Here is an 18440-nt window from a genome sequence, read left to right as displayed (position 1 = left end):
AAGACCTTGTTATTTCCATCAATCCATTTGTCAGATGAATTCAGGATGTTTTTACAAAGCAAATGCAACAAGATCCAGTTTTCCATCTCATGAGGTTATAATGTTAAATGTATACTGGCAATATAAAGATTTCACTGCTAAAATAAAACAGTAAACCAGGTAATGAAACGATATCTATCATCACAGAGGCAATGAATCTGGCAGAGTAAAAAAAATATATATACAGAACAATAAAAGGAAACCTAATGTAAGAATATAGCTGCTGCCATTGTTATTTGGTCATCCAGCTGTCATGCTGATGATTTGAATACATTAGTCTCTGGTTTATACGCATATACTGTATGTAAGAAAGGCGCCTGGAAAAAAGGGCACTGGATATATTACCACTAGTAGATTATCGGTAAAATTACTAATATTCTACTACTTATATTTACCATAGAAAAATCGTGGTAATATTTAGCAATATATTACTGTGACCTAACCCTGCTCATACACAGAAGCTTCCCTGTACCGATGCCTAATACTTGATCTTTCCTCTACTGATGCCCAACTGTTAAAGGTTCATACACACCTACCAACACCTACTTGGTGTTACACACCTACTTGGGGAGGTTGTTAAGGGTTAGGCATTGGTAGAGTGAGTGTTAAGGTTCATACACACCTACCAACTATCTGTCCAACTATCTGCCAAACTTGTCTGTTAAGCCCCATTCACACGCTCAACAGTGGTCTTTTATGCAGCCAATTGTCAAACAGCTTTTGTTATGAAACAAGTTGAAACAACTAAAAAAAAAGTATTTTGCTATTGTTAAAAAAGATGATAAGACTGATAAGAAGTAAATCCAACAGTTGGGTTGACTTCTTATCAGTCTTATCAGCTGTTTGAACAATAGCAAAATACTTTTTTAGTTGTTTCAACTTGTTTCCCAACAAAAGTTGTATGGGGCTTAACAGACAAGTTTGGTAAATAGTTGGTAGGTGTGTATGAACCTTAACACTCCCTCTACCGATGCCTAACCCTTAACAACCTCCCCAAGTGGTGCCTAACCCTTAAAACCCCTGTGCCTAGCGCTTAACACTTCCTGCTGCTGCAAAGTCACAATTAGGGGCAATGAACAGAAATGTGTGTGCCCAGAGATTACCAATAAAAAGCTACCTGCTGTTCAAATTATATCGCAATTTGTACAATGGGCAACCCCAGCAACCAATATTTTATTGGTCGCCTCTGGGAGCCCAAATTTCAGCTCATGGCAGCTATTTGCTTAAAGGTAGAGCACATATGTATGAAATATGTTCTTAAAGGGACCGTCAACATTTTTTTTCATGAACGGTTATCCATAACTCATCATAAACCCAGATTGTGGTAACACCAATAGCAAAATAGCAATGGGATAGGTATAACCAATATGTATATATATTTACATATATATTTACATATATATATATATATATATATATATATATATATATATATATATACGTATATATATATATATATATATATATATATATATATATTAGAGGACAAAAACTATGGAAAAAAATTCTAAACCCGGTGTGTCCATGGTGCAGGGGCATCTTGTGGATGTTCTCCACCCAATCCCTCCCGATTAATATGCCCCCTTTGTACCTCATCAGGGTTGCTCTTCAAATTCGCAAATATATTATGTACTCTAAAATTTGGGTCATTTTTCATGGTTGCCGAATCCGAATTCTGATGATTAGAATTTGAATCTACCCGAATAGTGCCTCTCAAATTCAGCCGCATAATTCAGAATTTTGGCAAAAATTTGTGTTCGGAAATTCGGATCTCTTTTTTATTTAAAAGCTCTCCTTCTCCTCCTCCCTCCCATTCTCTCTCGCTCGCTCGCTCTCTCGCTCTCTCTCTCTCTCTCTCTCTCTCTCAGAGGGATTTGTAGAATGTCAAAAGCCAGCTTACATACATTAGCCAGGAATCGAACCCAGGTCCACTGCTTGGAGGGCAGCTATGCTCACCACTATACTACCGACAGCACTACATGCTGAAGCCAGCCTAGCATGTACCATTGTGATATACCCAAGAGAAAAATGAGCTTGAATATTTGCCTAATTTGCTAGATGAAAGCAGTGGGACACATGGTGAAACTGCTTACAAGATTCAATTCAAGACTTCAGAATCAGAAAGATCATGTGCCCCCCTGGATGATGCTGGTGTAACACACACAGCAAAGGACAGCAATTAGAAGTCTGGAAGATTCCAGGGCAAGGGTGGGAAGGATGAAAAGCTAGGTGGCCATGCAACCCTTCCTGCTAGGGATGGCCTTGCATTTTGTGCTCAACAGTTGTCCGAAGAAAACCCCAGATAGCCATTTAGTAGCCATGACATATACACAGTCCTTGTGGCACAATTGGTTAGTGCATTTGACTGTTAACCGAAAGGTTGGTAGTTCCAGCCCACCCAGGGATGGCCTTGCATTTTGTGCTCAACAGTTGTCTGAAGAAAACCCAAGATAGCCATTTAGTACCCATAACATTTACACAGTCCTTGTGGCACAATTGGTTAGTGCATTTGGCTGTTAACCGAAAGGTTGGTGGTTCAAGCCCACCCAGGGATGGCCTTGCATTTTTTGGTCAACAGTTGTCTGAAGAGAACCCCAGATAGCCATGTAGATTCAAGGTATATCACAATGGTACATGCTAGGCTGGCTTCAGCAGGCAGTGTTGGTGGTATAATGGTGAGCATAGCTGCCTTGAGTGTCTTCCAAGCAGTTGACCTGGGTTTGATTCCTGGCCATGGCCAATGTATGTGAGCTGGCTTTTTGACATCCTACAAATCCCTCTGAGAGAGAGAGAGAGGAGGAGGAGAACTTTAAAAAAAAAACAACCAAATTCCCGAACACAAATTTTTGCCAGAATTTTCTTACCGACCCCGAACTGAATCCGAATTTGGTGATTGCATCCGAATCCGAATTTTCACCGAATCCAAATTTTCCCCGGACGAGAATTTGAATGTATCCGAATAAAATTTTGGTACATTCGAGTATGCCTGTACCTCATGCCCCCCTTGTCCCTCTTGTGTCCCCGATATTTCTCCCTTTTGTCCTAATTTGTCCCCAATATGTCTGTCACTATCCCTCTTGCATCCACCGTTGTCCCCCTCCATGCCCCTTTGTGCAATCCTGTTTTTTTTATTGCCCCCTTGTGTCCTCTGCCATACCCCTTTTTGTCCCCCTGTGCCCTCTATTGTCCCTGTGTCCTCCTTTGTGTCACTCTGTGTCCTCCTTCATCCCCCTTTATGTCCTCCATCACCCTTTGTTTCCCCATGTCCTCGTTTGTCCCCCCCTGTGTTCCCTTGTGTCCTTATTTGTCTCCTTTGTATTCCCTTGTGTCCTCATTTGTCACCCTTTGTGTCCCATGTCCTCCTTTGTTCCCCTTTGTGTTCCCTTGTGTCCTTATTTGTCTCCCTTTGTGTTCCCTTTTGTCCTTATCTGTTCCCCTTTGTGTTCCCTTGTGTCCTCAATTGCCCCCCTTTGTGTCCCGTGTCTTTCACCCCCTTTGTGTTCTCCTAGCTCCTTGTTTGTCCCCCTTGTGTGCCCAGGTTTCCTCCTTCATCCCACTCTATGTCGTGATTAGTCTCCTTCTTTTTCCCTGTGTCTTCCTAAATGTCCCCGTGTTCTCCTTTGTCTCCCTTTGCTCCCCCACCAGTCCTAAGTGTATTATTTGGACTATAAATGCAGTGACTTTTTATCCCTACTTTTGGAGGAGAAAAAGTGCATCTTAAAGTCTGAAAAATATGATATATGTTGTATCTTTCCACTCTATGCAGGGGTGCTTACTTTATGTTATGTGGATTCTTGCAGGAATGTTCTTAGGGTTTTCATGGACTTACGGTAGTTAGTGTTTGGTATTACTTATTAATATAGATCCATTATAACAGGTATTTTGATGAGGGAAATTTTCCTCAGGCCTAGTTATTGTTCCTGGTCTTGTTATTATGGCATGCAGTCATTCATAAATAAAGTAATCAGTTGAATGAAATCTGAATTGTCATTGTAACGGGTAACTTTTCACTGTTTTTATAAATTAAAATATTTTGGTTTGAGGAGATATTCATTTATTCATTCTGTACAACAACAAACACTCAAAATGTTGAAAGCATGTGACTAGTACAAAGAGGGTTCTTTCAGAAGCTCTATACACAATGCAAAGCCTAATAACGTTTGCTCTCGAAGAGGAACTGTAGTGAAAATAACAATGAATAAAATTGCTTGTTGTTTACAATATTAATTTCTAGATAATTTAGTCAGCGTTTGCACATTGTGAAATCTTTCCTCTACCTGTTTTACCTTCTGAAGTTTATCACTGGTTGTGACATCTTTAGTTCTGCCAGATGACCTGTACGGAATGTTTGTTACTGAAAGTTCTATGCACAGAAGGAGATATTGTTTGAGACAGAAGGAGATATGCTTGCTTGGGAGTTGGAAACAGCCATTTTTCCCACAATGCAACTAGATTCACAGACAGCAAACTGTCAGGGCATTGGTCATGACATCACACCCTGGGAGGGGTTTCACCACAATATGTGCCATACAGACCCCCCTGATTATCTTTTCAAGAAAATGTAAAGATTTCTCATGGGAAAAGGTGTATCAGCTACTGATTGGAATGAACTTAAATCCTTTGTTAAAGTTCCTTTTTAATTTAATGAGATCATTAGGAGAATTTTCATCCTCATCATCATCACTACACATCACTAAAAAAATTACGATACCTATAATATCCTAAACACTTTTATTTTAATTAAATATTAATTGAATGGCTTATTCCCATGAGGAGGTTCTCGATTTACTGTTCAAAAGCCTGCATGTCTAAACTGTATACCTTCACAATGCTCTGAGGATGGAGTGTAAAGGTGTCCATCAACCTCCTTGCCGGTTATCCCGAGCTCAGCTCGGGGTAACCTGCGCAGGAGGATTTCTCAGGCTCGCTGGGCCGATTTGCATAAATTTTTTTTATTGCACGCAGCTAGCACTTTGCTAGCTGCGTGCATATTCCAATCACCGCCGCTTGCCGCCGATTCGCCGCTACCCGCCGCGCCACGCTGTCCCCCCCCCTCCAGACCCCTTGTGCAGCCTGGCCAATCAGTGCCAGGCAGCGCTGAGGGGTGGATCGGGATTCCATCTGACGTTCCGACGTCCATGATGCCGGTGACGTCATCCCGCCCCGTCGCCATGGCGACCGGGGAAGCCCAGCAGGAAATCCCGTTCTGAACGGGATTTCCAGCTTACTCTGATCGCCGGTAGGCGATCGGAGTGGCTGCGGGGATGTCGCTGCTCAGCGGCTATCATGTAGCGAGCCCTGGGCTCGCTATATGATTTAAAAAAATAAAAATTAAAAAAAAGTGCTGTGCTGCCCCCTTGCTGCGGGAATTGGACCGGCAAGGGGGTTAATGATGTAGTCTTATCACTACTATGCAATATGAAGATCTTTCTGAAGTTATTCAAAGTATATTCACACAGTTTATCATTCCACTATATAGATTTGATAAGATTGTACAATCAAGATTGTATCATTGATGAACACCTAAGTGGCAGCCCAGTCTATGCCTAGTGGAGTTAAATAGATTTTTATATAATCTTCAAAATAGCTTTTCAACACCTAACAACTGGAAAAAATGACTGAAAAGCAAGTAAAAAGTAATTCCAAACGTATTTTAAAGAGGAACTCCAGCCTAAACAAGCATACTGTCATTAAGTTACATTAGTTATGTTAATTAAAATAGATAGGTAATATAATCTCTTACCCACCCTGTTTTAAAAGAACAGACAAATGTTTGATTTCATGATGGCAGCCCTCTTTTTGGTTGACAGGAGGTGACAGGGAGCATGAGACTCAGTTCCAACTGTCCTGTGTCATGAGTGCCTCTCCCAGTTGCTAGGCAACATGAATAACAACATGGGAAATCCCATCATGCTCTGCACAGCATCAGGGAAAAAAAAGCCCGGGCTTTTTTTCTTTGATGGGTAGAGCTTAGATAAAAATGCAGCTAAAAATGATGCTTTGGTAAGAAAAACAAAGTTCTGATGCTGTGAAACTGTTTAAGAATCACCAAGCCTTTTCAGTTCTGCTGAGTAGATTTTTAGTCCGGAGGTTCACTTTAAGTATTTCCTTGCTTGCCACCATGGATATAAAAGTCAATTGTGATAGACTGATACGGTGTAAAAACAGATCCTGTGAGAAAACTCAGCTGGCTCATATCCCTTCTGCTTCCGGGTTATGAGTTGTTCTGGATGTACTGTCTAGGCTATATGAGACTAGGCTGCTATCTAGGCTATATGAGAAAGGCTGCTGCAGCATTTCATCTGTATGCTTTCATTTTGGTATGATGTGCAGCTGCCTGTAGGAAGTGTCTCTCATAGGAATGAAACTGCAGTCATCATTATTATCTAGTGCACACAGAGCACACAGGGATCATATTGCAGCCACACTTGTATATTCAGAGCTTCTCTCTCAGTAGGAGCAGCCCCTCCCATGTCATCTCAGCTCTCAGTATGCAAAGCAGGAAATCTGAGCCAGGAGGTGGCAGGCTTGGGCTTGAAAAGACTCCACAGAAGAGTGACTCAGCTATAATGATTCCAGGTCAAACCTAGACTGAGCCAGTCGGGGATTCTTATCACAGCTGCTAATAGACTAATTAACCTCCTGGGGGATACAATTATATTGCCCAGAAGGTGGCGCAGCACTATTTTTTAAAAAAAAATATTTTTTAAATCATGCCTCTGGCAATCAAAGCAAACAGGAAATCCCATTCAGAACGGGATTTCCTGTTTGGCTTCCCCCGTCGCCATAGCGATGATCGGGATGACGTCAGAGGGAGTCCCGATCCACCCCTCAGCGCTGCCTGGCACTGATTGGCCAGGCTGCGCACGGGTCTTGGGAGGGGGGGGGGAGCGGCGCGGCACGGCGGGTAGCGGCGGCGATCGGTATATACACGCAGCTAGCAAAGTGCTAGCTGCGTGCAACAAAAAAAATTATGCAAATCGGCCCACCAGGGCCTGAGAAATCCTCTGTGGCGGCTTACCCCGAGCTCAGCTCGGGATTATCCCCCAGAGGGTTAAGCAGATAAGAATGAAACTAAAAGCAGGGTAGGTGTTTACTTTCATGTTCCCACTGATAAATGTAATAAAATACATGAGGGTGCTTCGTCTCTGGTTCTCTTTAACCAGTATACTATCCATCAGTACATTGCAAAACATAATAATAAACAGGCTGTTTTATTTGTTTTATTTTTTTGCCGGGAAGAGTTCATTTTTAGGCATAGTAGAAGTGGCAGCTTCTGTCTTATCAGTACCTTGTCCGGAATATAGTAATCATTACTGATAAGGAAATTACAGCCATAAAAGTTTTCCTGGCAGAATACTACTTCTGAGAGCAGATGGGGATAAAAAAAGGGTCAATAGTTCATGTATTTTCATTTAGGGACAATAAATAGGCTGCCACTGAGCAGAAATAACAAAACATTCAATCTACTTTGTAATTGTTTAAATATAAAATACAACCATGGAATATCTAAAAAAAATAATCATTTTTTAAGAGTATTGGGATTAGGAAATATAATTGTTTATCTCATCAATTCATTTTCACATTTCACTGAGTAAAGAATATGCAGAGAGTGAGTCTCTGATCTTTTTTTCTATTTGTTTTTGAACGTGGTGGAAATCATAATATAAGGCTACAATGACAGTGGTGCATTGTGCAAAATGTTGCCCTGCAATGCAACACCTATGCATTTATCACAGTGCAGCCAGTGCGGTTTAACGGCGTATTGCATCCCAATGAACGACTTAGAGGGAATGTAACGCAATGCCCACTGTAAACATAGCCTTACTCATTGCCGAGGACTTTGGATAAGGATGTTAAAAGCTTGCTTGTCATGCGATATGCTGCAAGGTGGAATTACATAAATACATAAGGCAGTGCATTATTTGATGTGCAAGCTAGAGCTGCGTTTTTCCTTACAACAGCTTTCAGGTGGAGACAACAAAGCTAGCATTAGCAGCTGATTTTTATAGACTGCATTGCAGATGTGTGCTGTATTCATAAGTGAAGAGTCATACACATGCAACTGACTTACAAGACTGCTAAATCCCAGAGCATTCAGTGCTTGTTTGAGGTTCGAACATTTCTCTCTGTTTTGTGTGCTGTGTATATCCTCTGGTGTTGTCTGTTTCAGATACCTGCAGGGGGGAAACATGGGGTCATGGAAAAGAACTTTGAATCACAACCAAGATATTCTGATCATCTGCAACATTTATAATAATATTTATATAAAAATACAAATTATTTTGTATACTTTGTGCAGTGCACGTTTCTTCTGCTTAATCGTATTAATTTCCTCAAATGAATGAAAGTAAAATGGAAGCAATAGGGTTTGATTTTCTAACGTTGGAAAACAAAGGAAAAAACGCCAAACTAGGTTCGCTGCTTTAAAGAGGAACTCTACTGAAATATAGTGGGGGAAAATACATTATTAATAAATACAAATTATAAATAAATACATTTTAAAGTGAGAAGTTAAAAAATAGAAGATAGATCAAGAAATTATTGATATCCACAGTTTAATTCATTCAAGTTATTTGATCCACAGTGATCCTGTGGGTGATCATCTTTACTACTGGCAGACATGAAAAAAAAGCAGACCGCATCAACCGCCATTGGCTTAAAGATATATATATATATATATTCAGGAAACGGTCAGGGGGCATGGCCCTGACCTCACACTGTGGGAGGGGTTCCATCACAATATCAGATACACAGACACCCCCCCCCCCCCCCCCTCCCGATGATCTATTCGGGAAAAGGTAAAGATTTCTTATGGGAAGGGCGATTTCGGCTACTGATTGGAATGATGTTCAATCCTAGGTTAGAGTTTCTCTTTATTTTTTTTTTAACGTTTCTGCAACTAGGGGGCACATGTTGGCAGAATTCACACTTGACAAAATCGCACACGTTTACCCGCTTGCAAGTTCATTGTAAGTCACTGAGATAGTATACACTTACATGCAAATTTCTCATGCGAGGGAAAAAAACTCACAGCAGTGCAGCAAAAATTAGTGTGTGTGTTCTCATTAACCATCATTAGCTATTATGGCAAAACGTGTGAGTTGTAAATCAGACGAACAAGTATAGTGCTTAAAAATTTGGTTGCAAAAGACGTTTGCACTTTAGCACTCATGGTGAACCCTCCCTTATGTGGGTCATGTCAGAACATTGTAAAGACTGCTGAAAGGCTACCAACGTGGTTGTGCAGCTGCAGTAATGTGTATACATCCACAATAGGACCTTTTATTCTAAATATAACCAGAACAAATTAGGTTAACCCTCTGCACTCCACCTGTTTTAGCTGACAATAATCTCTGCATAAAAAACAGGGACTAAATACAGGAACTGCGTGATCACTCCTGAGACTGATTAAAAAAAATGAAAGTTGCTGAATGGAGTGAGAACAGGCTATTTTGTCTTTAGTTAATTCTTAATATATCCCAGTTGTTGTGGAATTTGTTATGGAGTTTGTATAATACAAATTCTTCCCATGAGTATTTGCATGCAACTGAAATAGAGTCAACTCTAGTTCATAAAAGGCTACTAAGAAATTGTCTGTTTACTTGTACAACAAGTACTGTTATCTATGCAAAAGAGGCAAACAAAGATACATTTATCTAGAGATCCTGAAAGGTAAAGGCAAAACACTTTTATCTAACTGAGGAAACACTGCTAATAGCATAAGGGCTGGAACCCACTAGAACGATTTTTTGAGCGTTTGGGGAGCGCTTTGAATCGCTAGCGCTTTCCCTAAACGCTCTGCCAATGTAAATAAATGTAACAAATTCCACAGTAGTGATTGCGATTAGCAAAATCGCAATCGCAGGCCATGCAGCATTTTGAAAGCGTTTGCGCTTCAATGTAATGTACTGAAACGCTGGCAAATCGCTCATGAATTGCTACACATAGTGATTTGAGTGCGATTGCAAACTGTAAATAAAATTAGGATACATTGAAAAGACCAATCAGAATTAAAATCACTAATCGCAAAACGCTACACAATCACTGGCAAAAAACGTACACTTTTTAAAATTGATCCCAAAAGCGCCGGAAACCGCTCATGAAATCGCTTACAAATCGCTTATTAAAAACGCTAGCGATTGTACTAGCGATTTGCGATTTGTAGCGGGTTCCAGGCCTCATAGAGTTGAAAAGTTCAAAGGCTCTTTACTTTTGTTTGTTTTGCACCAGTATGAAGCTGATTTCAGAATGCCATGGCTACTGTTTAAAGAGGAGCTGTTAGGTATAAGGTCTCAGAGAAAATAAACACATATATCAGTAGCTAAAGATTGGCTGTACTTACATTACATATGCATTTCACTGTCCACGTTTGGATTTCACAGAATTTGTATATAGTATATGCAGAGATAGATGCTCCTGACAGCTCATGGCAGGTTCCATGTTTTTCTGTCAAATGTGTCGTCATGTCCTGCCTGCTTCCTGATCACAGATAAGCTACTACTTGAACAACACAGTGTGCAGTGAATATTAATGAGCCATGTGGCTAGGAACAATAGCTGACTCCTGCAGAGTACTCTGCCCCGAGATTTATCAGTGCTACACGCTGGACTGATTACAAGCTTCTGTAACGTCTCATTAGCAGCCGAGAGGAGGGCCCCAGAATGCTTTGCAGTTTAGTATGCGGCTTGCGTCCTTATGGGTCTATAACAGACTTGCTGATAAGCACACATCAAAGGTAACTGAGATTTTTATCTTCACTAATGGCTTTTGGGCTTCCTTCTAAACTGTTTAACACAGGAGAATAGAGGTTTAAATTAGCTTCTGCAGCCTGACAGTTACTCTTTAAAATTCAGTTTAAAAATATGAGACTCTGATTTATGTTACTAATATTCTACTTACCATTAGTACTACATATACTATTGATTATCTCACAAATGTGCTTTAAGCTGAGGTTCGATTTAAGACACAGTAAATCCAAAAAGACAATATCTTGCATCGTGTTTACTATTTAGCCTTGTCATGTTCAAACATTCCCAATAAGCATGCCTGGTAAACAGTTTAAAAATTCAAACTAAATAGTTGACCTGCTCCAAATCCCATATAATGTAAAAGCTGGCATGATGTTGGTGGGGAAGCAGTAATTTTTTGAGGCCATCCTCTTAGTTCCAACTTCCAAGTGAAAGAACATCAGAAACCTTGCCCACCCTGCCAGTGGTCAGCTATCATTGTGCAGGAACAGATGGACTTGAGGGAATACTTTCCAGATCTACTGGTGGGTGGGTCGGATTAGGGGAGGGAGAGGGAGTTGCCCCTCACTTTTAGGTTTACCATCCACTGTCGACCATATGTTAACATATTTGTGCACAATTATCATATCAGGAAACATCGCACCATCACACTACTGTGCGTACAGCATTACCTAACATATAACTAGATGAGGACCAGCAGTATATTCTTGAAAACAATTAAAAAATTTCCTCAGACAAAAGAGAATAATTTATCCGCATTAGCTTTTTTTGCAGGAAATCCATTTCAGTCTGCGGATAATTCAAATGACCAGAGATCTAAAGATGGTTAATGGTAAGAAGGAACGTGACAGTGTCAGCAGTTCATATTGCTCACTTTAACATTGGGAGGATAACTCATAGTCATAGCTTTTAACTGTCCCTCTTTGGGAGCCCTGTCCCTCTGTCCCTCTTTCCTCCTCAGTCATTTGTCCATTTTTCAGGACTTTGTCCCTCTTTCTATGGAAATATATATATTTCTCTACTAAAAATGTGTTTGATTGACTCTAAACTTTATTCCCATCCTTTAAATTGATATATTACTAATTTTCAAATGTTAATATGGAGGAAATTAAATGTTAATATGGAGGAAAGGACCAGTGTGGTTTTAATTATAAAAACAACATATTTTTCCTATGAAATCTTTATGGTATGCATGACTAGCGGTGTGACAGGGGCGTGATCAGGGGTGTGGCAGGGCCGTGGCTTAAGTGTCCCTTTTTCTCATCTCAAAAAGTTGGGAGGTATGGGATAACTGTCAGCAGTAGTAGTAATAATTATTATAATTTTCCATTGGAACCGTCTGCTTAATACTATTGCTGTCAACAGACCCACTTTTAAATATTCAGAATTTCTTTTAAATAAGCTGAAGTAGTGGCACACAAGTATCTCACACAAAATGTAGAAGGTTAAAGACCTTCACAGCATTAATTCAGAACTGAAAAAGATAAAATTTACTGTATGTTGCAAGATTAACCACTTGAGGACTACAGTGTTAACCCCCCCCCCCCCCCTAAAGACCAGGCCATTTTTAGTTAAATAGGCCACTGCAGCTTTAAGGCCAAGCTGCAGGGCCATAAAACTAAAAACACAAGTGGTTCACCCCTCCCCCTTTTCTCCCCACCGACAGAGTTCTCTGTTGGTGGGGTCTGATCGCTCCCCCAATGTTTGTGTTTTTTTTAATAATTATTTATTTATATTATTTTTAACCACTTGAGGACCCACCCTTTACCCTCCCTTAAGGACCAGCGTTATTTTTTGTGATCTGTGCTGGGTGGGCTCTGCAGCCCCCAGCACAGATCAGGTTTCATGCAGAGCGATCAGATCGCCCCCCTTTTTTCCCCCCTATGGGGATGGTGTGCAGGGGGGGTCTGATCGTTCTGGTGGGCAGGCTAGTTGCGGGGGGGGGGGCACCTCAAAGCCCCCCTCCGCGGCGACATTCACCCCCCTCCCTCTCCTACCTGTCCCCCCGGTGATCGGGGCTGCACAGGACGCTATCCGTCCTGTGCAGCCAGTGACAGGACGTCCCCTGTCACATGGCAGCGATCCCCGGCCGCTGATTGTCCGGGGATCGCCGATCTGCCTTACGGCGCTGCTGTGCAGCAGCACCGTACAATGTAAACAAAGCGGATTCTTTCCGCTTGTGTTTACATTTAGCCTGCGAGCCGCCATCGGCGGCCCGCAGGCTATTCACGGAGCCCCCCGCCGTGAATTGACAGGAAGCAGCCGCTCGCGCGAGCGGCTGCTTCCTGATTAATCAGCCTGCAGCTGGCGACGCAGTACTGCGTCGCTGGTCCTGCAGCTGCCACTTTGCCGACGCACGGTATAAGCGTGCGGTCGGCAAGTGGTTAAATAAGAATGATCACATCGGGTTTTCTAACAATTCTTTTGTCCATGAACAGTTACCTGGCTGTCAGCTGATGCCTTCACAGACAGGATGTAGCTGTCATGTCAGTCTGGAAGTGACCAGATTCGACAAATATTGTCATATGGCCATGGGTATTGTTATGTAACAAAGAAATGTGACAGAATAATAAAGCCTGCCTCACCATCCTGTGTTGTCTAATCACAAATGCAAACCTGTCTCCAACCGAAGGCAAGGCCACTTTCAGTTTTTAAGTCAGAAATGAATGGCACTCTCTTCATCATAACTTACATAAGTGTATTTACAGTAAATTTTTCATCACACCAAAATCAATAGATGGGTTCGGAATGACTTCAATTATTGTTGTTTTGCTTCCACATGGAGAGGATTACAGCACAAGTGTGTGTGTGGTGTGTGTGTGGTGTGGTGTGTGGTGTGGTGTGTGGTGTGGTGTGGTGTGTGGTGTGGTGTGTGGTGTGTGTGTGGTGTGTGTGTGGTGTGTGGTGTGGTGTGTGGTGTGTGGTGTGTGGTGTGGTGTGTGGTGTGTGTGTGTGTGTGTGTGTGTGTGTGTGTGTGTGTGTGTGTGTGTGTGTGCCCCAACTCGCTTGCCCTGTAATGGCTTCCTAGGAGGTCTCCTATGTCCACCAGCAAAGAAAAGCTCACCTTTTTCCTTTGAATTAGGCATGCAGTAACCTGGGTTTCTCACCTGTAAAATGTGCACAGGGCACCACAGCTTACTGAAAAGTTAAATACCGTAAATGGCATTGATAAATAAAAGGGATCAATTTTTAAAAGTTCTATGTATAATTAAGAGGGGTTATTAGTAGGGGTATTGCTAGGATCCTTAGAGATCTGGGGCACTTTTGGGCACTCTAGAGAGAAAATGGGTGTGGCCACACATTAAATTGTGGGTATGGTCATGGGTGGAGTCAAATTTTCATAAACTTAATATCGGTCTTAGTAGGCCTGCAGAGGCAAAATGTTGAATGAAGCCCCCTCTCAATTAAAAAAAAAAAAGCAGCGTAACATATAAAAAGGCAGTGTAATAGGCAGATAGGTAGGCAGAGTAATCTGGCTTCTGTGCTGGCTGGTCTGTCTTTCTGCTGGGCGGGCTGGCCTGCCACCAGGTTATCTGTGGCAGCTCTCCCATAGCATTCCATGACCTTCAAATGGACCCCCTCCCATGCTCCCACAGGCCCCTCATTGAGGCACCCTAACTCCCAGCATGCCCCCATTGAAGACCCACAGCTCTTTGCATGCTCCCATAAATGCATAACACCGCCCAGCATGGCACCACATCACCCAGTATGCCCACATTGAGACACCACAGCTGACTTTGCTTGGGGGACATCCGGAGCACCCCAGAATAGATCCGGGGCATGTGCCACTGATCTTTGGGTATAGCAATGCCCCTGGTTATTAGTTAACAAGAGCATAACCCCACTAGCTGCAGCTGACCCACGTTAACAACAATCGTGCATACACAGAACTTCCTTACTCTCCAGGATCCCTCCCATTAGCCACTATGACACACACACACACACACACACACACACACACACACACACACACACACACACACACCACACACACCACACACACCACACACACCACACACAGGGGCGCCTCTAGCCTTCTTGTCACTCCAGGCAAGAAATCCTGTGGCGCCCCCCCCCCCCCCCCATAAAAATAAAACAAAAATCATATACATTATAGATCACTTCACACATGATATAAGCCATCAGAGAAGGATAACTATGAAACGGGGCCCTGGGCAAGATAACACTTTGCCCCCCACTGATGGTCACCTGGCTCATTTAGTTAGATTTGGTGGGGGCTAGCAACCACCAGGCCCCTAAACTCTCTCTAGACCCTAGGCAGCTGCCTAAGTTTACCTTGTGGATGATCAGCATTGTATGCCATACAGCACATGCTGCCAGTATGCACCTCAAATAAATACAACACCCACACTACAAGTTCCAATGGCAGTCACATTGCAAGATTGGATTATCAAGCAAGACATTCTTACTTTCAGAATAATTTTTCACAAACATTATGAGATATGCAGATATGTTACCACCTGTTGGGGTAGGACTGGAGTGGGTATATCATGACATTGAAGGGCTGATATGGTAAGGTGGTTTAAGGCACAGTGTACACCGAGCGGTTTTAGCAGCGATCCGCCAACCACATCTGTCTGTGAAAACGCTTGGCTAATGTATTTCAATGGGATGATGCACACCAGCGGTTTGAGGTTTTTAGCAAACCGCAAACGTGCCTCCTGCTGCACATTTGCTGTTTGCAGAAGCGATTCTGCCTCAATGTAAAGTATAGGAAAAATGCTAACCGCTCTGAAAAAACGCTAGATCAGAGCAGTTTTCCAGGCGTTTTTGCTACAGAAGCTGTTCAGTAACAGCTTTTACTGTAACAAGATTTGTAATCTGCTTCACATAAACGCTCAGCATGTTTAGAAAATGTCTCTAAACATGCCTAGAATCGCTCTGAAATCTGCTCCAAAAACCGCTAGCGTTTTGAGGATCTGCTAGCGGTTTTGGTGTGCACTGGGCCTAATGGTTTGATTCATAATCCATTCTGGAGATAAGCACAGTGTGTTTGTAGTGTAAGTGATACAAGAGAAGAGAAGTAGAATGGAGGGAGGAAGGGTAGTAGAGGGTCAGAATTGATGACATGAATGAGCAGATATCTATGAGTAGAATAGAGGCTCAGTGGGTAGCACTACTGCATTTTAGTGCTGAGTCCTAGGCTTGAACATTGGCCAGGGCAAAATCTGCATGGAGTTTCTGTCTTCAGACACTTCAGACATTTCCTGCATCCTAAAAAACATACTAATAAGTCAACTGGTTTACCCCAAAACAATCCTATATTGAAAATATTAGACTATAACTGTGGTAGGGATTAGATTGTGAGCTCCTCTGAGGACAGTCAGTGACATGACTCTGTAAAGTGCTGCAGGAGATGTCAGTGCTATATAAATACATAATAATAATATGGTAGGACATTATTCTATAACTATGGTAGGGTTAGATTGTGAGCTACTCTGAGGACAGTCAGTGACATGACTATGTACTCTGTAAAGTGCTGCAGAATGTCAGTGCCATATGAATACATAATAATAATATGGTAGGACATTACAGTTTGACTATAGTAGGGATTAAATTGTAAGCTCCAGTGAGCAGTCAGTGACATGACTATGTACTCTGTAAAGTGCTGAAGATGTCAGTGCTACATAAATACACAATAATAGTTCCAAATGCTACTGGCTCCTCTGAAGAGTGCTCAGACTAGTGTACATAGTTGTTGTAAGGCTTGGTGGTGTATTCTCCACAGTCAGCATGCAACGCATGAGCTGGCGTGGAGGAGGTACACACACTAGCACAAGGAAACAGGCTATCCCTAGTATAGTGGAGGGGAGGACTGACTCCAATAGGAGATTGTGGCGCACAGAGCCGGTGCAGATCTGACAGCCACAAACAATGCTTTCGTTATAACGTCTCAGCGCAAAGTAGCGCTGAGCGCATAAACCAGAACTGAGGAGATCAGGACAGGAAGACAGAATAAACGCTTGCTAGCTAGCGGCTACTTAGCGACAGCAAGCGTCCAAAACCAGACAGACTGGAATGAGGCAGCCAATGCGATGCGGCGATGGCGTGCCTCACAAAGACAGGACAGGATAGTCAGAAAATAGCAGGATTAAGATAGATGAACGTAACACAGATAAACATACAATAAGTATGTTTTCCTAGCGTATTACAATTACAGCTATCAATGAAACTATTTGTAACGTCTGACTAACATATGTATATATCGGCAATGAACCGATAAATGACATAAGCAGGAACGCTGACTAAGACTGGAGTAATACAGGGGACAGGACTCAGAAGGATTCGCTATCTCTTCGCAGAGATGAACGCAATCCACAAACGGTAACAGGACAGGATTCAGAAGGATTCGTTATCTCTTTGCAGAGATGAACGCAATCCACAAACGGTAACCAGGAGCAGGGTAACTACCTCAGCACGGGTGGTCACGGTACGCGCAACCCCCAAAACGTGCTGGAAAGCTGACTAACTGCACACAGGATATAAACAGTTCGTGTACGTATACATCAGCGACACTGATGTATCAACGTAACACGAATACAAGGAAAATAATAAACGTGCTGGTATGCATATATATTGGCAATGAACCAATATATGATGCAAAGACCAGCAAAGTATCTTTATAACAAGAAACACGATCGGGGCTGAAGCGACAGCAAGACTGGCTTACACTGAAGCTATGAAAACCCAAGGAAACCCTGCAGGAAGCAGATCTTTATACTGAGGTCATCCAATGGGAGCAGACATGCAGATTCCCACACAGGTGAATGATAATCAGTCACAAGCTGACAGCAGGGAAAGACAGACAAAGCTATGCAGTTTGCATGGAAATAGATCAGAACTGCCTGAGCTGCAGCACTACTACTTCCAGCAACAGCTACTGCAGCAGCGATCATCACAGTACCCCCGCCCTTAAAAGCGGATTCCAGACGCTTTTCAAAACTGAAATTCCCAACAAAACAGTCCGACTGATAATTCATGATGACCGGGACAGCCCGGCAAGACCGAATTCCAGAATCAGTCCCCACAAGACTGGTCCCATCAGAACCAGAACCTACAGAACCATGCCCATCAGTACTACAAGCCCCAATGTGACACCCATCAGAACCATGATTTCCAGAAGAAAGCCCTCCGAAATTCCCTGAGCGATACCCACCGCCTTCCAGGAACCGTTCAGAAACGCCAAAGCCTTTGCAATGCCCACCGGTACTGTCTTTACCAACACAAAACCCACTGTTGAACCAGTCCAAGGCACCAGGACAAGTTTTCTCAGAGACCTCCCAGAACACCTTGAAGCTCCAAAGAGATCCCCATAGGTCAGAATGCCCCTTAGGCTCACATGGAGAACTATCAAGAACCCCTATGGAACCTAGGGCAATTCCCGAGTCAGGGCCACAAGGACAAACATCAATATCAGGGCTTTCAGGGACCAGAACCATCTCTGGGCATGCAGGCAGACTGGCAACATCAGAACATGTTCCCACTAAGGAAGCATCAGAGCACGCTAACACCTTAGACACACTTGGGCATTCTGGCACACTAAGAACATCTGGGCACACTGGCACAAGAGAAACCTCTGGGCACGTCAAGGAACTGTGAGCCTCAGGGTCAGCCAAGACGGGACCAAAA

At 42.6% G+C, this 18440-nt stretch overlaps 1 protein-coding gene across 4 annotated transcripts in view; it reads right to left on the bottom strand.

Moving 5' to 3' along the window:
* MYO16 (myosin XVI) overlaps positions 1-18440 on the bottom strand; it is a 490337-nt gene that overhangs the window by 197681 nt on the left and 274216 nt on the right. For all 4 annotated transcript variants that reach the window (XM_068268029.1, XM_068268033.1, XM_068268031.1 and 1 more), the window contains exon 17: positions 8114-8216. In XM_068268029.1, coding sequence (XP_068124130.1) covers positions 8114-8216 — 103 coding nt within the window. The remainder of the gene's footprint in view (positions 1-8113; positions 8217-18440) is intronic.

Source organism: Hyperolius riggenbachi, chromosome 2 (genome assembly GCF_040937935.1).
Source record: "Hyperolius riggenbachi isolate aHypRig1 chromosome 2, aHypRig1.pri, whole genome shotgun sequence".
Lineage (NCBI taxonomy): Eukaryota > Metazoa > Chordata > Amphibia > Anura > Hyperoliidae > Hyperolius > Hyperolius riggenbachi.
The sequence above is the reverse complement of the archived record's forward strand: the minus strand, read 5'-3'. Positions and strand labels throughout refer to the sequence as shown.